Source organism: Apis mellifera, linkage group LG8 (genome assembly GCF_003254395.2).
Source record: "Apis mellifera strain DH4 linkage group LG8, Amel_HAv3.1, whole genome shotgun sequence".
NCBI classification, from domain to species: Eukaryota; Metazoa; Arthropoda; class Insecta; order Hymenoptera; family Apidae; genus Apis; species Apis mellifera.
Genome location: NC_037645.1, coordinates 9,116,064 through 9,137,309, shown reverse-complemented (window position 1 = coordinate 9,137,309; position 21,246 = coordinate 9,116,064). Strand labels below are relative to the sequence as shown.

The 21,246-nt window shown below is 31.5% G+C and overlaps 2 protein-coding genes across 5 annotated transcripts; both read right to left on the bottom strand.

Moving 5' to 3' along the window:
- Positions 1 to 11,220: 11,220 nt before the first annotated feature.
- Positions 11,221 to 12,221, bottom strand: LOC113218935 (the record flags this gene model as incomplete). The annotated part of the gene is made up of 2 exons (XM_026442255.1): positions 11,221 to 11,472; positions 12,057 to 12,221. Coding segments are annotated over 2 exons (333 nt in total), but the record flags the coding sequence as incomplete, so codon positions are not given.
- A 4,210-nt stretch (positions 12,222 to 16,431) lies between these two features.
- Positions 16,432 to 20,773, bottom strand: LOC100578668 (glutamic acid-rich protein). 4 transcript variants are annotated; one of them, XM_003250899.4, is made up of 3 exons: positions 20,050 to 20,773; positions 18,984 to 19,136; positions 16,432 to 17,004 (listed from the first exon to the last, which is right to left on the bottom strand). In XM_003250899.4, the coding sequence occupies exons 1-3, from the start codon at positions 20,062 to 20,064 to the stop codon at positions 16,579 to 16,581; spliced, it is 594 nt and encodes a 197-aa protein (XP_003250947.2). In that variant the 5' UTR covers positions 20,065 to 20,773; the 3' UTR covers positions 16,432 to 16,578. The 4 variants fall into 4 exon arrangements, with proteins under 4 accessions (XP_003250947.2, XP_016769304.2, XP_026298208.1 ...); XM_016913815.2 differs by having other exon boundaries at positions 19,760 to 20,770; XM_026442423.1 differs by having other exon boundaries at positions 18,984 to 19,102; positions 19,760 to 20,769.
- Positions 20,774 to 21,246: the final 473 nt, after the last annotated feature.

Below are 21,246 nucleotides of genomic sequence, written 5' to 3'. Positions count from 1 at the left end.
AAATTGGAAAAAAAATATAATACTATTAAATGCATATCCATTTTTTATTAAAATTATTTTTCTTCTTTATATTTTCCATGGTAAAATGGATCATGATTTATAATCTTTTGTAAACCTTCTTATCTAAAAAAAAAAAAAAAAATTAAGAAAAGAATATTCACTAAATTTGTATTATTATTAGAAAGAAAAAAGAATAAATGAACAGACAAACCCAAAAATTTTTAAAATTGAAAAAAAAATACAATACTATCAAATGCATACCGACTTATATTAAAACTCCATTTTCCACTAAAATTATCATTCCTCTTTTTTCATTCCTCTTACATTTGATGAAACGTAACCTCGTACAATTCATAACTTTTCTAAAAAAAAAAAAATCTGATAAAAATTTGAAAAAAGAAGAAAAGTAATTACACACAAGAAGAGTGGATAAACTGAAAATTCTCCTTAATGGATTTAACCGATTTCTGGCGCATGTTTGACCACACGTAATGTGGGTATCACTCCACTGGATTATTCCCTTATTCTCTTTAAATTCATCGTCATCTTTTCTCGAGGAAAGGGGCGAGAAAGATTTAATACCTCGATTGGCCCGCTCCCTGCCGGATGGAACAAATGGGGCGCGAGTTTTGCCGAAAACACTTAATTATCGAGCTCTTTAATCCGTCGAATTGCACGCAACAAGGGAATACACAGCTTAATTGTTGGGAAACAGGTTTAATAGCTGGATTACACGGCGATTTCGTGGCACCGCGTGGATCTGGAAATCGGTCTCAATATTATAACCCATACGTTTCTATCTTGGCGCTACAACTTCCCGGATTGTAGAATTACTGTTATCTTCCCACTTTCTTGACTCATCCGAGGATTTACTTGCACTTGTATCAAACTCTCGTGGAAAATCCAACAATCAAGGATCTAAACTCTGAAAGTTGGAATAAGTATTGTAAATCAATAATAATAATATCTAATATGAATAGTTTTGAAGTAAAATAAAATATATTTGTTAGTTGAAATAACTTGCAATTATACAACATCAAACTTTCCCATTCTCGTAGAAAATCCAACAGTCAAGGATTTAAAGTTTGAAAGTTAGAATAAGTGTTGTAAATCAAAAATGATAATATCTAATATCAATTGGTTAATATTTATTTACAAAATATATCATATTTTGTACAGTTTTGAAGTAAGTTAAAATATTATTAACGTACTGTTTATTTTATATAAAGTGAATAAATTATATTTTCTGAGCTTTCGATCGAATAATTAGATTCTATGTTTTTTTTAAATAAATATCCTATAAATTTCATTGTTCCATCATCAAAACTATTCGAGATATAATATATCTCGTGAATCAATGTTGGTTAATTGGATATTAGATATTATTATTAATTTACAATCTTCTATTTCAACTTTAACAATTCATCAATCGATTAAAAGCGTGCAAATTCATGTTCAACTTGTCAATTCTTGCGTTAAATTTCATCTTCCTGTACACATTATATGCAAATACTATAATATACAATAATCCTCGTAATGAAAAAACAAAAGAAACTCGAACAGCACGAATAAAAAACACATACAAAAAAAAAGCATACAGAAAAGAAGAAGAAAACGAATAAGTAGAAACAAATGAAAAGAAGAAATAAACAAACGATGCGCGGAAAAATGAATAAACCAAATGCTTGAGTGGCGCAGCCAATTCGAATATTGGGATGGGTCACCACGTTTCAAGAGTAGCATCGAAAAAGCAACGTATCGAACACGATCTCGAATCCTCTTCGAATGAAGCAGAGACATCGATTCGCGAGTTCTGTGCAATATCCGCCTGCTGGTGCACGTAGAATAAGGGAAGAAATATCGTCCGTGGTATGGAAATGAGGATGGATCCAATTGTTGCTTCTTATGAACACGAACCGATCCGTGGATTACTCGTATCGCGTTTCTCGAATATGGAACGCCCACCTCCGTTTTCTTCCGTAGGATGGCGTTCAGAACAAATGGCGGCCGAAGAAAGGTCTCGAATAATAGTGAGGGGGGAGGGCAAAGTGGTTTACTTCGATTCCGCGGAGTGCGCTAGTTGTAAATATTTCATTTTGGCCGCGTGAGGGAAATGGGATTAGCGAATTATGGCGTGTACAAGAAGATACGTGTGGTTCGTGATTTTTTCGTGTTCATTTTTCGTATTCGTTTGGAAAAGTAAATATTGAATCGAACGATAAATTTTGGTGAGACATAAAGTGATAGGGAATTTACTTTGCAAAGTATTTTGGATTCTTTGAAGAAATAGGATTAGTGGAATTTACGCAGTGAAGTTTATTGTGTTTCTTGTTTTTGTTTGGAGGAGTTAAATGTAGAAAAGTCGAATATCGATAAATATTGTATTAAAATTTTCAAGATGATGATTGAAATTTAGTTTGCTAAATAGTTTACCACGTTTAGATATGTGATTCTGATTATAATTATATTTTTTTCTGTTTTTATTGTATTAATTTTATATAAATCGTTGAATGATAAATATTGTGCTCGATAAATTTCAAAATGGAAGAAGAATGCTTTCTAAGGTAACCAGAATTTTGCTATTTTATATGAGAAATGGAGTTGATGAATGTAAGTACAAATAATGCATGTTTTAAACTTATGTCAAATTATTGATTAAATATTTATAATAAAAATATTTAATTAGATACTAAATAGTAATTGATTCGCTAAATAGTGACTTCACTAGTTTTTTAAATTGACGACATTTAGTACGATTGTTTTAATAATTATTCTCTTTTAAAATTTTTTGAAAATATATTTTTTTACACCGATCAGATGAATAAATTTATGATTTATTCCCTGAAAATTTTCATAGAAAGTGAGACTCGATAAATCTTTAACGATCGCTTTTTTTTCCTTGATTTTACTTTTTTTAAAGATTTGTTTTATCTCTGCAATTATAAGTTTGATCAAATTGGAAAGTATTTTTGGATATACTGCACTTTGAAGTAGGACATAATTGTTTTAAGAGCATTGCTTCCTTCGAGATCGATAAAAGGAATAAGAACAGATTAAAGTTTCTTTGAACAAACTAATCACCAATTAGACTTTGTACTTTGTGAGAGAGATTTTGTAATAAGAACTCGTCACAGCACGTAAATATTTACTATACAATAAGCAATCATTATTTAATCGTGACAAAAATACGAATAGCAAAGCATTTGTATCGACAGGATAATTAAACACATTTCAGTCAAAGTCAGTAGTTAATCTACATATACAAGTGGAGTGAAGATATGTTGTGAAAGCGTACACTGTGTAAATTCAGACGTGAGATACGTGTCGGATTAGTTCAAGATTGTAGGGACTCATGGGATCTCTAGAAGTGCATAGTATCGAGCCCTAGGATCACATCCTAGACCACTTGTTGGTCGTACATCTAAATCTATCTAAACTATGTGACCTAGATTCGTGTTGTTGGAATTCTGGATCATACAGGAATTCTGGACAATCTGTCTTGAAAAGGATCAGAATCTTAGGTGTTGACATGTATAATTTCTGGCTCTTGATTCTTGAACATTTTTAAATTTTAAACAAAATAATCTTGAATTCTCAATCTTCTGATTAGGAATCTATAATTGTATACCTCTCTGAATTAATTATATAATTAATGAATTTCTATATTTTTATAACCTGTATCCTAAAATTGAAGCTTCTAAAATGATTCAAAAATAAATCTGCAATCAGAATAATTATATATTGATTAAATTTATAAATTTTTAAATTCAAAGATCTTGGAAAAATTTACAAACTTTAATTGTATAAATCTATAAATTTTTATTTATAATTTGTATTCTAAAATTAAAGGATCTATAATGATCCAAAGACAGATCTGCAATCCTCAGAAGAATATTAATTAAATTTGTAAATTTTAAGTTCTATATATTTAATTTTTGAGATCCAAAGTCAAAAATCTTGGAAAAAATTTACAAACTTTCTACATTTTTCACTTCTAAGATCTCAAAAAAGGTTTAGAATTGCACAAGTTCCAAATCTAAAGAAAAATCATCACGAATATCTTTGAAATTATTCGACTTTTACCATTAAACTTCTTAAACCTAAAAAAATTACAGTATGTAACAATCGAATAAAAAACACACACACACACTCATCAATCTCATAACATAAAAGACAAATCGTCGATCACAACTTGGGAACAGAATTGAAAACTCGTCCCAAATTCCTTTTCAAACAACTGTGAGCGTCTCTCCAAACAATTTCAACAGCTTCGGCCGAGTCTCGGGATCCTCTCTCCCCCTTTGAAACTCGGTCAAAGAAACACCCTCGGTACGGGAAGCCGTACTTTTTGCGTACGACAACAACAACAACAACAAGAGAGTAGAACTTTCGGATTCATTCGATTCGACCGCTGTGGCGAGAATCGATGATAGATCAATCCTCGAATGTAAAACCGGCGATGTAAACATCTCTGGATGGACCGCAAACCGACCCAGCCAGGCTCAAAGCGGGTTTTCTACTCGGGATTGCAACTATTTTCACAGCGAATGTAAAATATCGTTGCTCGATAAATTTGAAACGACAGCCTGGCCAACATTTCATTTCTCTTCCACCGGGGTTTGGCCAGGGAGATCAAATTTTTTTTTTTCCCCCCCGTGCCAAATGTCGATTCCGTGTTCGCTCGAGATTTGTGAATCGGGATCCAATAGTCACGATCGATCCTCACAAAATCGCGCCACGGAAATATCGCAGATTCCTGATTTCATTTCCCCTACTCTCTCTCTCTCTCTCTCTCTCTCTCTCTCTCTCTCTCTCTCTCTCTCTCTCTCTCTCTCTCTCTCTCTCTCTCTCTCTCTCTCTCTCTCTCTCTCTCTCTCTCTCTCTCTCTCTCTCTCTCTCTCTCTCTCTCTCTCTCTCTCTCTCTCTCTCTACACACACACACACACACACACACACACACACACACACACACACACACACACACACACACACACACACACACACACACACACACACACACACACACACCACACACACACACACACACACACACACACACACACACACACACACACACACACACACACACACACACACACACACACACACACACAAAAATCTCTCTCTCTCTCTCTCGTTTTCTTTTCTTTTTTCTTTCTTTTCTTTTTCAACTAATTCAATTTTTCGCAAGTTTTCATTTTTTTCCCCTTTTTTGGAATTTGGATCTCTCCTTCGAGTAATTTTTTTTTTTTTTTTTTTTTTTTACATTAATAATTTTCTGTTTTTCTTTCCACGAGTGGAGGGAGGGGGAGATTGATCATAAGTTCGTTATGGAGGATCGATACTTCTGAATATTTTAATATTCCGTTGAAGTTCAAGGAAGCGGCTTAGAATCTTAATGCGATTCGTTTCGTTTCTTCAAATAAATTGTTGGTCCCTGCTCGCTCCGACTTTGGATTAATATTCCTCTTGCTCGTTTCTGGGTGGGCAAATTTCCCGAATTAAATTATATTACATTGATGATCACGGATTGGAAGACTGATTTTATTGAAAAAAAAAAAAAAAGAAAGAAAGAAAGAAAGAAAGAAAAAAACGCTCGCGGAACGCGAAGAATTTCGTGGAAAAATTCGGGACGAGCGGAAATTTATTTGGAAATTCATATACAAAGCTCGAACGTTTTTAAAAATTTTATTACAAATTTTATTTATAAGGAAAAATTCACATTTGAAATTTGAGAATGCGAGAGATATTCGTCGATATTACAAAAAGAAAAAAAAAAGAAAAAAGAAAAAGACGCTAATGTTAATCACGATCGATAATCGAAAGACGTTTAACATCTTGATCCTCGATCTCTCTGTCTCTCTCTCTCTCTCTCGTTAACCGACAACGTTTTAATCACCGGAAAAACTAAACACCGTCCACGTCCAACGCGAATTAATGGCGTACCGTCACGAAACATCCGACAAGCTTCTCCTCTTGCTTCCACCTTTTTCCCTGCTTTCGACGAAACAACGTTTTCTTTTTTGCCCGTGTTCGACACGTGATATCTTCATCCGCCATTAATTATTTTCACACCTTCCACGATGACTTGAAACCTGGAAATTTTACCTTTATTCGCTGACCCTCGGTTGAGGCCATTTTGTTTAAAAACGTGGATGAAATATTTTTTGGAGAGAAAGATTCTTGTGGAAAGAATCTCGAAAAGAATACGAAAAGAAAATGTACGAGTCGTAAGGAGATAATTTTTAAATTTGTGTTAAATTGCTATTGTCGCTGATAAAAAGTATGGCCGAGAGAAAATCAATTAAATTGGATTAATTTTTTCGAATATGTTGATCATATTTTATATGAATCGTGATTTGTTCGTTGACGATTGTTGTGAAAAAATTCATTTCTACAAGTTGTTGTAGAACAAGAATGTTTATATGTTTTTATTATAAACAAATAATCTTCATAATGGATATTTAATTTCACAGAGCGATCTTTTATTCTATAATATATATATGAACTTTATTAAACATTCTTTTAAGTAATATTGAAAAATATTATATATAAAATACTTAAAATCCTCTTTGAAATAATTGAAGAAGAAATATTTAAACGTTGATGATTGATCAAAAAAAAAAAAAAATTATCGATTTAATTCGTCCCTGAAGAAGATTTTGAGTTTTATTTCACGCAAGAGAAATAAAAAAAAGTTCAAATAAACTTTAATTCAATCTTGCGAATCTCCGTTCCAAAAAGCGCATTGTTGAATTTCTTTCTGATTTTTATTTAACTATATAATTATAATTATACTAGACACGCGTTGATGGTTTAATTAATTCCGACAAAAATATCGGGTTTCATCCGCTTTCGCATTTGCATTTCGCCATACATGGTTATTTTATCATTGGAATACGTGATTCGTTAGATATTAATGCATTTTTATGGAGATCGAGGGACGCGCCTCAATATCTGAAAAAAAAAAAAATTATCTGCGAGATGTTAATATAATATGTATTCGTGAGAAGATTAATTCTAAAAGCTGAAACAAACGCAAAAATTACGCGTAAATATTGATCAAGCCTTTCCCATTAATCTCCATCTTTGTCGCGCCACACTGTCTCATTATATTTTCATCTCCTTTTATCTAACCTCAATTTTTCAGCCCGATAAACAAGCCTCGAACCAATATTTTCGTGTACCAACTTTCGCGTCTATTTAGGTTATAATTGACTTTCCATAATGTACACAAATATTCTATTTATTATAATAATATATTATGCATAATAATATTTCGTCGATGGTAATTATTTTCATTTTAAAATTATCGCGTCTTCGTAATATTTAATATTTAAATTTATATTTCTTTTTTCGTACGATGATCGCTCTTTTCCATTCAAAGCCATTTGCGCGGAAAAAGACTCTTAATATGCAACGTTTTAATTCATCACTTTAACCTTTTCGATTAGCGGTCCACTAACATACCACTTCATTAAACCTTCAACTTTCCAGTTCTCCCGGTCGTTATAGCTTTATGGTTTTAAATCAACTGCGAGAATCGCCTTCCTATTTCCCCCCCTCCCTTAATTCGAAATAATCGCGCCTCTTAAAGGCACTCGAGCTTTAAGTATCGCCTCTAAGTGCCTCCCTCTTTTCTCTCATCAGTCGATAAAAAAACTTTCTAACCAACTGTGTCGCTATAGCTCCTCCTCAACGAAAACGCTCTTCATTATTGAATTTCCTCGAGAAGATTCCTCCATTCGTATGTATCTTTCCTTCGCGTTTAAATAAAAATTATCATCATTATTCATTTATTTATTTATTCATTAATTATTTCATACAGTAGTAATGAAAATGAAAAGAAATGATATTTTACGTACGAAAAAATTATTTAGTATAATTATATCGAATTAAAAAGATATATAAAATACAAAATTTTGGTTTTGGATAATACAATACAATTTAAAAATCAATCACTAAGTTAATCTATCTTCGATAATTTTAATCGTACTATAACAAAATACACGTTTAAGAATTCTAACCTCTAACACGAATACTTTTCAAAGAAACGATTGTTCGATAAAATAAAATATCATTAATGCTTCGAGTTTTTCATTTTTATTTTATTAAAAGATTCCGTAATCTCGCAATTGCTTGAACAAATTTTAATTTCTTTTGTAAAATTCAAAAACAAAACAAAAAAAAACTAAACACGAATATCCGTGAAGAGGTTAAGAGTCAGAAGATAAAATTTCTTTCCACCTCGTTCCACTTCTATGATTCTACGATTCTATAAAATCCATAAAAAATTTTTACCATTTTTATCTCTTCTCATTCAATTTCACAATCGAATCAATTGGCCGATAAATCAGCATCAAGGTCGAACGATCAAGGAAGATAATAATCAGGCGGAAAAATTTATTCGAGGATCGGGCGTTTCCATTCGTGGCGTGAGGGGGGGGGAGGAGAGTGTTGTCGAACACGTTGTTTACCGATCGAGCGAAAAATTTCCACGGATTTCGGTCCATTTGAGGCCTGTTAAACGGGTTGAAATTTACATCTTGATTTCCTGGATTGGTAATTGAACTACGGGCCGGATTTGCGTTATCCTGGAAGCGGCGAACTCATCGAAGAGGGAGACGTGGAAATTAATTTCTAATTAACGTTGATTGAATGCGTGACACAGGGCGCGTGTGTGTTCTCTGTAATATGCACAGAGATGTTGACCGATCCGACAACAGGATAGCCTGTTGAATTGAGAGGTTACTTTTCGAACTTGTGTGAGTGGATTTCGTTCGACGCGCGAAAGGAAAATTATCAAGCTTTCTCGAAGAGAATTTCGTTTTCGATTGATGATTTTTTTGGGATGATTGATGATTGACGGAGGAAAAAGGGGAATGAAGGGAAGTATGGAGGAACGAAAGATAAATATACAAACGAATAACGGAATGTTTGAATCGATAAAGGGTAAATTGATGAAAGTGGCCCAGGAGGGAAATTGAGGCGAATAAAAAATAAATATTCGTTGGTCTAGCTGAAATTAGTGAAAAATACGTTGTGGATGATGTGTAAAACGAGAAAAAAATGAAAAAAATAAAAATGAATAAATAACAGAAATATGAATTAATAAAAAGTAAATGTACAAATAACTAAATGAATGAAAAGTAAATCATCTATCAATTGAGAAGTGAATTAATTAATATTGAAATCTACTGAAGGAATAAAAAAGAAAGAAACCTGAATTAATAAAAAGTAAATACGTAGCCAGGAAAAAAAAATAAACGTACAAGTAACAAAACTGAATGAATGAAAAGTAAATCATCTATCAACTAATCAACTGAGAAGTGATCTAATTAATTAATTGATATCATCTGAAGGGATAGAAAAGAAATAAAAATGTAAATAGTAGAAATCTGAATTATAAGGAATAAATATGTGATCAGGAAAAAAAAATAAATGTACAAATAACTAAATGAATGAAAAATAAATCATCTATCAATTGAGAAGTGAACTAATTAATATTGAAATCATCTGAAGGAATAAAAAAGAAAAAAACCTGAATTAATAAAAAGTAAATACGTAGCCAGGAAAAAAAAATAAACGTACAAATAACTGAATAAATGAAAAGTAAATTATCTATCTAAATCAACTAATCAACTCAGAAGTGATCTAATTAATATTGAAATTATCTGAAGAAATAAAAAAGAAAGAAACCTGAATTAATAAAAAGTGAATATGTAGCTAGGAAAAAAAATAAATATACAAATAACAAAACTGAATGAATGAAAAGTAAATCATCTATCAACTGATCAATTGAGAAATGATCTAATTAATATTGATATCATCTGAAGGGATAGAAAAGAAATAAATAGCAGAAATCTGAATTAATAAGAAGTAAATATATGATCAAGAAAAAGAATAAATATACAAATAATTAAATAAATGAAAAATAGATCATCTATTATTTGAGAAGTGAACTAATTGAATGAATATTGAAAATCTGAAGGAATAAAAAAGAAAAAAACCTGAATTAATAAAAAGTGAATATGTAGCCAGGAAAAAAAAATAAACATACAAATAACAAAACTGAATGAATGAAAAGTAAATCATCTATCAACTGATCAACTGAGAAGTGACCTAATTAATTAATTGATATCATCTGAAAGGATAGAAAACAAATAGAAATGTAAATAGCAGAAATTAATAAGGAATAAATATATGATCAGGAAAAAAATAAAAGTATAATATAAGTCAATTGAACGATTGAGTATTATTTAATATTGAAGCTATATACTACAAAAAAGATTAACAAACAACGAATAGTAAAACCTCCGAGTTAGATAGAACTGTGACACGTGTTTTGTGACCAATTTTCCATTTTCCCCGTTCTCTCTCCACCCTCGATTTTTCATTTCCTGTTTCTTCCACTCCTCTGCACCGAAATTTCGTTTTCCAAACTGTTGAACCGATTCACGAATCAAACATCACAAAGTGACTCGGTTCTGGGAAGATTGTTTCCTGTCGAAAATATCGGATATACCAGGAAGCAAGGTTCAAAAAAATATGATTCGAGGATTCTTAATACGCTAATTTCTTTACATTGACAAATTTTTTCGTCCATTTTTTTCCCTCCCCTTCAACGAAACGTCAGAATTTTCGAAACGTATTTTCATTTTCATCATTTTATTCGTGCAGAATCGCAAATACGAAGAAACTCTTTTTTTTTTTCTTTCTCGATGAAAAATGTAAATGGGTGGACGGGGAGGATTCGAACATGAGCTTGTTTCGATGGTAATGAGAGACGCAACTTATTACGCCCTTGTTTTCACTCGTTCATTTCCTTTATACGGATTTACGTGGAATTTACGAGGATCGTAAAAAAAAATTAAATAAGTTTAAATTTCCTTTAAAATACGATATTATTACGAGTATTGTATTTTCCATTATTTCTTGTATAACAATTATATCTCTCCTTTTTTAATATTTAAATTTGCTTACTCTTTTAATGGTATGAATGAGGAATAAAAAAAAAGAAACTAGAGAAAGAAGTAACAATTTTACTTTTATTATTCTTTTTCCCGATAAAAATAAAATCTTATTCTCCGTATTTAATAATTAAAAAGAAAAATTAAAATCGATCGATATTTCCATAAGAAATACTTACTGCGTGTATTTTTTTTATCTTTATTTATTTTTTCTCTTTTTAATATTCGTTACAAGAAGAAGAAGAAGAAGAGTAAACGGATAACAATTTATGCACGAAGTTGTACGAAGACGAATTAAACTCTTTACTTCTCACACTTTCTTCCACAATTTTCCTCACTGTCGTATCTGAGATAGGAAGACCTGGAATTTTTCCAACATCTGATTGAAAGACTCCTCTATGTTTGGGACCATTTGTTTCATGCACCACTTGGCGGTCGTCGGGCAAATGAGAATTATGGCGATGATGCTGATCGCCACGGGTGCGAGCAACATCCAAACGATCTGCGAAGTTAATCGTTCTCTGTGTTAACGTTTCGTTAGTAACGCCGTAGTTAAATTGAAAAATTAACCGTTAATTAAATAATTAAAATTATTCCTCGAAGAGAGAATATGAAAATTTTCCACGGGGGAGCTTTAAACTTTATCATTGACAACAACCTCTTTTTTTTTCTTTTTACAAGGAGAATATGAATTTGAATCTCGAAAATTTAGAAAAGAAAAAAAATCAATATCCTTCGAAATTTATCGAAATTTACTGAACGAATTTAATGATTTTTATTAGATATGTTAGTTTCGTAGATTTTTCCTTTCACTATCGATCGAAGGAGATATAAAAATCCTTTTCTTCCCTTTTTTTTAAATATATATACATCGAGTGTATCATTTTTTGCCAAAGATAACAGGTTAATTAACCATGTTAATTGGTTAAAGGTTTTCGCACGGTGGAGAATTTTTAATTAACCGTATGTAATTGGATCCAATGTGAAAGGGAAACAAAATATTTTTTTCGATAAAAGACAAAGGTGGACGGAATAATTGAAACGGAGGAATGGGGAGGGAGAGAGAGAAAAAAAAGTGTGGCTTACGTATGAGATCCAGGACACTATCAGCCATCCGAGGAGGACCGTTCCGGCTGTGTTCAAATATGGCGCGTACTGGGGTCGTAGAATGTACTTTAAACAAGGGAATTTCGCGCTCAAATCTGTCAGAATGATTTCGAGCTGCGCGAAAAATCGACGACATAATGGATTTTAATAAAAGATTTTCAACTCTTTTCTTTTCTTTTTTCGCTCTTCTCTCGTGTTATTTTTTTTTTTTTTTTTTTTTACTTTTGTTGTTGTTATCTTTTAAATTGTTAATTGTGTATACTCCTTGTCATTACGGATTTATATGAATGATTTATGAACTGGTATTAATTTGTGATTTTCGTCGAGGGGGAGGGGAGAGAGGATGAATATTTCATTCGAAATTAAAATGTTGAGATGATCGAGTTTGGAGAGAAAAAAAATTTACGAATAATATAAAAATTATAATTAAAAATTATAAATAATAACGAATTTGTTCGTTCGTATATATAAGATATATATAAATATATCTGTTTAATTAAAAAATAAATTTTAATGCATTTCGTTTCGCGAGACGAGAGGTTGAGGTTAAGAAGAGGAAGAGGAGATGATTTATTTTTTTTAAAGGAGGAGGAGCAACGATAGAGGATGAGAAATTTGATAAATAATATTTTTTTTTTTTTTTTTTTTTTACGTAAAACGTGAAACACAGAAACTTTTTGTGAAAGAAAGAAAGAAAAACGTGAGAATGAAAAGGAGAAATTCGCTTAACTCGCCTATCCCCGCGTTACACTTACATCCATTTTTTTCACGAGTTTGAAAATTTATCCTAACCATTGAGTAATAAATTCTTTTTCTTCACATATTGGTTACAAATTCATGCTAAATTATCTAATCTATAACCTACAATCTACACAAGCGTGTATTTCACGCTTTTTTCTTTTTTCACGACCGATCATCCGATGATCGATTCTTGATTTCGATATTTGTGAAAAAAAAAGAAAGAAAGAAAGTTGAAATCTTTCGATTTCGATATTTCCAACATTCCAAGTAATAATATATTCGTATATTAAATTTATTCGAAAAAAAAAATTATTATCGTTATTTTTTTAATTATTTATATCGAATAATCTTCCTCTTTTTTTTATTTTATTCTTCCTTCCGTTCCTCGAATTTTAAAATTCGTATTATTATTCGAGAGGAAATAAAAAAAAAAATTTGTCTTTTTTATGCATAAAACTATGTGTTTTCCTTCTTTTCGTTAGTCATAGTATGCAGTTTATCTCTGGTTCTTCAAAGAGGAGAGTTGTTTAAAAAACGAGACGTTTTATTTTTTCGAAAGAAAGAAAGAAAAAAAAATAGGGGAAACACTTCCATGCACATGGAAAATATAATTTTTATCGTAACCATATGTCATTTTCTCGTTTCGTTCTCTTTATCTTTCTTTCCTCTTTGCCTTACATCTTTACATTAATTTATCCCATAATTTTCAACAAGGGAAAATTCTTCTCTTAGTTGATGCGAAACAAGGCGTTAAAAACGAGAATATTTCATATCATATCATCAAATTAAAAAAGGAATATTAATATTGAATAATAATATTGAATAACAAGATTGTCCATCCTTCTTTTTTCAAGATATATCCTTATAAATATTTACATAAGGATTAAAATTAAAGGATTGAATATAATTGGGAGCTCAATTTAGATGAAATTATAAATTATATAATAAATAAATAAAGCGAACCGTTATTGTAAGTGCATTATTTAATTCAAGAAATTCAAGAAACTTGAACGAAAATTATACAACTTCATCCCAATATGAAGCACGAGAAATTATCAAGAGCAATGAGAAAATTCGATGTGCATTAGAAGATAATCGTTAATCGAGCCTGAAAATTCAATTATTCACTGGGAATGATGCATTGTAATTCATGCGCCGATCACATTATTAATTATCAGGAAGTCAAAATTTGCTCTACATTCTGGGAAGCATCGAACAATTAACTGTGAACAAAATGTGACGTGAACGTTTTCGAGAAAGAAGACAAAATATACACTGTTTATAAAACGATGGATTCATTTCTCCGATCTTTTTTATTGTACATAAAAAAAGTATCTTTTTAGGCCGAGTCGAAGAACGATCTTGCAAGAACCGAATAAATTTTGACCACTTCGGTACGAGCATCGACTATAGTCGACGCCACACAGCCGAGCGTCGACTATAGCCAAGAATTTTATCTTATCTCCGCAGTTGCGGAGCGTTTCGCTCGTATAATTTTAGTTTCGCTCAGTCCAACGCCCAACACGTTCTCTGACATGTGTTCTTTTTACATGTGTAAGATAGAAGTTATTATATTTAGTTCTCTTTATATTTATAGCAACTCAATGGGCACAGTTGACAAAATCGATGCAATCATTAGCGACATTTCGTGGCCGATGGATTAACATTATTAACATTCGAAAAGCAAAGATAAATTAATTTCTCCAATAAAGAATGTTTTTTTTATATATGAACGAAGAACGAACGAATCGTCGGTAAAAGAAATGGAAGAAATAACGGAAGATATTTTTTCTCGAGAAGGTGCAACAATTTTTAATCAACTGTCGCGTGATAAGTTGACGCGTTTTTAATTAAAAATCCGGGAGAGGAATTAATTATCGATGAGGTTTCGAAGAGTTCTCGTTTTTAAGTTATTTTTTTTTTTTTTTCGAGGAGAAAGATTTACAAAGGAGGCATCCGTGGCTTCTCTTCCTCTTCCTCCTTCTCTTGAGAAGGTGTTGGTGTTCGATTTCCTAAGGGAGGGGGCGAGAGAAAATTTATCAGAATTTATCACAGGTGCGTTAACGATTGATCGAGCCCATTGAAAATTTGATTCAGAAACGGGTGAAAATTTGACACTGATTAAAATTTAATCTTGCAAATTGACAAAGCTCGAGGCAATCGAAAATTGACGTTTCACGAACACGCGATTATTCGAGAGCGATTATTATGGATCATCGTAATTATATAATTCTGAATTAAAATTTTTAATCGACAGATTCGAAAATATAAACTGATCAAAGTTTAGTTTGAAAAAAAGAAACGAGTGTTGATAATTGTTGAAATTTTTTTTTTTTTAATTTGATAATTAATCGTCGAAAATTAAGGAATATCATTAAAGAGTACATTTATTAATAAATTTGATAAATGGATAAATTAATTTAAGGATATTCTAATTCTGATTGCCTGATTTCCTGTTCCAATTTTGAAATTGGAGATTGTTTAAAATATAAAAAAAAAAAAAGAATTACATATCAATCAATATTACTCTCGTCAAACAATCTGAAAATGAAAAGTGAAAATTTCAAACATCCGGATATTTTATCGCGTAATTAAAAAAAAAAAAAAAGTGTTTTCAAAACTGTCGAGTGCACGATTCATTAAAAATTGTTACTCGGATAAATCCTCGCGTATCCCCTCATCCACTTCATCGCTTAAGTTGATGTAAGCGCAATTTACATCGCCATTTTTCGTTTTTTGTCTACAATTATTTCCCGTAATTGCGATTTAACAAGTGAAATAGTGATAAATTTTCATAACAATGTACAATTAATAATCCGTGCCATTTGCACAATTACGAATCTCATAAGGCACGTAATTTACTCCAATAAATCCTTCCGTGCCACCCATTTGCCCATTGATCAACTTCACGTATCCGAATTCCAATTTCCTTTCTTTCTTTCTTTCTTTCTTTTTTCCTCGAACAGCTAGCAAATATTCGATTACGAAATTTTCGTAAGTAACGATAAATAACGATAAATAATAAAAAAAGAGAAAGAGAAGGAAAATTAAAAATCGTTTCTACAAAAATGACAAAATAAAAAAAAAGGAAAATTAGGTTCAGAAGGATTGAATTTCGTAAGTAACGATAAATATGAATAATAAAAAAAGAGAAAGAGAAGGAAAATTAAAAATCGTTTCTACAAAAGTGACAAAAAAAAAAAGAAAAATTAGATTCAGAAGGATTGAATTTCGTAAGTAATTTCGTAACGATAAATACGAATAATAAAAAAAGAGAAAGAGAAGGAAAATTAAAAATCGTTTCTACAAAAATGACAAAAAAAAAAAAGGAAAATTAGATTCAGAAGGATTGAATTTCGTAAGTAACGATAAATACGAATAATAAAAAAAAGAGAAAGAGAAGAAAAATTAAAAATCGTTTCTACAAAAGTGACAAAAAAAAAAAAAAGAAAAATTAGATTCAGAAGGATTGAATTTCGTAAGTAATTTCGTAACGATAAATACGAATAATAAAAAAAGAGAAAGAGAAGGAAAATTAAAAATCGTTTCTACAAAAATGACAAAAAAAAAAAAAGAAAAATTATATTCAGAAGAATTGAATTAAAACAAAGTATCAGTTTGGATATTATATTTCAAAAATATACCGACAATTTTCAAGCAGTGAATCTACACAATTTGAAAGAATTTCTCATTTTCACCGATCTTTTCCGCTTTTTGATAGTAATTTTTCTATTCAATCGTCAGATGTTTCGATATCGTTTCACTTCTCTTCCTCATCCTCTTTCATTTCCTCTTCCACTTCCTCTTTCTCTTCCTCTTCCACTTCCTCCTTCTCTTCCTCCTTCTCTTCCTCTTTCTCTTCCTCGTCAATAATCTCCTTAGTTTCATCGCCCCCCTCCTCCATCTCCTCCAAGATCGTTTCAACCCCTTTCTCGCTCACGTTCTTCTCAGGTTCACCGGTGTCCTCGTCATCGAGTTCAGTCTCTTCTATCAGCCTCTCCCTGAACATGACATCCTCTTTCCGCGGGAAAGTTTCCTCCACAACGTCCAACACGTTTCTCTGATACGGGACGAACGGTTGCCGCATCCCTATATCCACCGCCGCCACCCGAGCAGGGAATATTGTCATGCTGCACAGCTTCCGGTACGATTTGGACGTCAACTTTTTAGCTTGGGTTGTACCATACTGCGGACAGCCAGGTATTTAAAATTAACTGGACACGGGCTTTCTAGCCCTGCCTCTTATTTCTCGTGTGTGTTTTGCCTATTATCATTTTATCGTTTCGACTGCGAATGTTTATTTGAATTTGTTCAATTTTGATCAAAATTTAAATATATTCGTGTTCTAAATATTCGCAGTCTAATTGTTATTATGATAGATTTTAACAAATGATTCGATTTTTTTTTTCTATTTTTTAAAAGAGATATTCTTCTCCAAATATTTGAAAGAATCAAAGAGAGAAGTAGAGGAAATAAAACGGAGGAGAAATATATCTCTTTTCTTTATGATAGAACGAGAAAAAAAATGACGGGTTCAGTTGAGCACAATATATTATTACCGAAAATAAGATAAAAATTAAGAGAGAGAAAAGTAGAGAAAAGGATAGAAAATAAGAGCAAAGTAAAGTTCGTTAGTTCTTATCTGATTTGCATAAAGTCCATCTTCGTGAAGGCGCGGAGGTATTTGGACGAGCTTACAAAAAATACGATCCGTTGGCATAAGAAATTATTAATGGAGATAGGTGGAGATTTAATTTTCTCGAATAATTCGCACGACAAAGGTCCATGGATGACGCTGGACGATGACGGAATCGCGTAACATAACCTAATATTTTAGCTGTTAGCGCTTCCCGCGGACAGGTTCCCCATTTTCTCCAAACTCGTCGACGAATATTCAACGCGGCAAACTAATTAATTCGAACGATGCCCCCTATCTTATTTTAACGCGATCCGCTCGTTTCCCCTTGAAAAATGAACCACTATCGTCGGTTATTTCACTTAAAAATCACTGATCATTTTCCGTGTTGAAATTTACACCGGTTAAATTGAATCGATGAAAGATATTTCGAGGGACGAGAAATTGAGCGAAAATTATTATTTCGTTATATATTGGAATTAGAAAAAAAAAAGAAAAGAAAAGATTATTAATTTTGTGATCTTCGTTAAGATTAAAATAAAGAAGTATATCAGTTCCTTATTAATTAATTTTCACGAAGGAAAAATACCATTCATTTTAAATTTTAACTTTAAGAAAATAATTTTAATCGTAACACATTATCCGCACGATTCTTTCACACAAGCATTAATTGTTTATAGTAATATTATATTAAGAGAATCGATAAACAGAAATGATCAAATGAAAAAAGTTGTTTAAAATTAAAAATATCACGATCCTGCGATAAATTTTCATGGAAGAATATTCAGAAGAATACGTACGCGTTCGCATCATTGCATTGTAAACAGAAACGCATCACGTGACACGAGGCAACGCCTGGTTTTGATCACGTGATATATATGTCTGCCTAATTTTCACAAGAGGGGAACGTGACGTCACATCATTTCCATTATCACTGCATTAGGCGTGGAGATACGTATCACGAGTCATGATACGGCGCTTTAGCTCTCTCTAATTTTCGCAAGGGAATAATAGATGGACGTCACATTATCCTCACTTCCATTGCTACATTAGGCGAAGACAGGTCACGTGATACGATACGGTGCTTGGTTTTGGCGGAAGCTCGATCACGTGACGTGACTCTCCGTTTAACGCGCAATTGTATAATACGTATGTATTCTCCTCTCGTGGAAATTCGTTGCAGGAGAATCGAACCACTTTCAATTTTAACGATAGTTGTACCACGCTCGTCCAGTCACATTTGACACATTGGTGTCGGCAATTTGTTAATATCTTTGACCTACATGAAACAAATATCAATGTGTTCACGTATATAGTATATATATGAATACCTCAGTTCCTTCTTTGATGGACATTTGTTGATTAATTTCCATGAAATTTTACGCATTCAACAAAGATAATTATGGATAATATAACATATAATATAACATATATATAATAATGTTTCTCTCTTTTTCTCTTCGTTTCAGAAAATGAATTTATTCCCAAAAAAAAAAAAATGTTTTAAATAATTTTATTTTAATACTCACAACGATTAATTTACCAGATTGGCGGAGCATAAAAATGGTGACAGGATGAATCAGGTTGATGGTCAACTCCATCAAACGCAACACGGCAGCGAAAGAGGCCAGAATTCCAGTTATCGCCACTAATATCACGAATTCGATCACACTCGTTAACGCCTAAATCGAAGATTATTTAAAGGGATGGAGAAGGGGAGTCTTTGGAGAAGAAAATCCGGAAATTTTACGTGGTGTCTTTCAATCACGTTTAACGTTTCCGGGATTATTCTTAGATTTATCCACGACGAAATTGATATTGATATTGATACGACCAAGGAGACGGTAGATTCATAGCTGTACGTTGAGAAATCACTACAATTCATAGAGTCGACCATTAAATGAAGAATCATGATTTTCTTCATGTAGATAATCTCACACGTACATAAAGATCGATTTAATAAATCTTTTAAATGATATTATGCTTCTAATTCTTTATTGGAACATTTCTAAATTTTTATTATTTTATTTTAGAAATTTAGATTATTCGTTAGAATTTTTTGGTTAGAAAAATTTATTTTCAATTTTTTATTGAAACATTTTAGGAATACTTAGGCTTTGTTACTTAATTGTTATTTAAAATTTGTTCAATTCAATTTACTTGAAAGAAAGATTTTATAAAATTTTTTTAACATCTTCAAATAAAAATCGTTAATGGTAACTAATTGATTAATACATTTAGAATTAATATTTTTATAGAAACTTCTTTTAATTTCAAAAGTTATTATTGTAGTAATTAAGATTACCTTTTTCTGGATCTCCTATACAAAGATCTAATCAAAATCACTATTTTCCTTAAATCCACCATCAAAACTTGTCAATATCGTGAAAAGTTTCAAAGATACTGTACACAAGTCGACAAAAACATATACACCTATACACTGGTACGTTCAAAGTTCGCTCGAATCTACATAACCTCTAAAAACTTGCCTCCTTGGTCGTGCATATTTCAATTCGTCCGATAAGATAAACGCAAGTAATTATTTATGCTATAAATAAGATGAAAAAAAAAACAAAAAGAGAAGAATCATCTCACGCAAAAGATCGACATTTCTGTTCTTCACATATATGTGGCCGAAAACTTGAGAAACTGTTCTTGTCGCTGGTTCTTGTTGATTTCATGGATAGAACATCAATATCCTGTTCATCCGCTTCGGATCATGATGAAGCTACATCTTCATCGTCGCTTTCTGCTCCCGCCGAGGTGTTAAAAGAGAAGCAAAGAGGAGACCAAGGTTGGAACGGATCGTTTCGGAATAGTGAGAAAGAACAGAGTGAAATTTGAGACTAGAGAGATCATAGTGCCGCCATCTAGGTTGTGTTGCGCAATTACTCTTGGGAGTATAATAATGTAACGTAGAAGGTTTAAATCGCATAGGATGTTAATATTATACATGATATGGAATATGTTTGGAGAGTCGATTTTGAAAGATAAGACGAACGTAAAAGTTTCGATGTGCAAAAATATTGATCGAGACTTGTTTATTTAATTATTTCTAATTGAAATTTGCATTGGATGAAGGGAGACGAAGATAAAGAACGAAACGATAGTGCGACGAGAATAGAAGTTCCATCTCGTTTAATGCAAACTTCAATTGCTTATCAATTAAATATCTGAATCGAAATTTTTGTTTACCAACTTTTATTTTGAAGTCTAAAATATTGGATGAAAAAGTGGATCGAATATGAAAACATATCATAAATATGTAAATATATTTTGTAAATATATAGAATTAATTTATGTATGTACAATTAAATTTATTTTTCATGAATGTAATAATTGAGGAGTAAGATATTAAAAAGTTTGAATTTTGTATTTTAATACGTAACATATAAAAAAGATATTTTTCTTAAAAAATATTAATAAAATTTTAACAGATTTTTATTTCAAAAATCATGTTATTATAATTTCATTGGTATTCATAAATTTTGAATGTGATTATTATTAAATATTAATTCATTGTAAATTATTCATTCAATATAATTATTATGCAATATATCCAGTAGATATTTTAAGTGCATCGGTGCTCCCGCAATTTCCAGCTATTTCCTTAAGTTAATGATTAAATACAAACTTGCGGTTTCGCTTCGGATATTGATCATTTCCGTACAAGTCGGATCGTTAAATAGTTTTTGAATTCTATGAGAAGAAAACTAATTTAAACTAATTTAATTAATTGATACTACACAGAATAATTTTCATTATAAATAAAAAGTAAAATAAAAAGTTAAA

Bases quoted from the DNA above. Each gene is read 5' to 3' on its own strand.
- LOC100578668 (XM_003250899.4), bottom strand. The intron at 17,005-18,983 runs GTGAGTATTAAA...GGCTGTCCGCAG, and splicing joins AATCTGGTAAATTAATCGTT to TATGGTACAACCCAAGCTAA.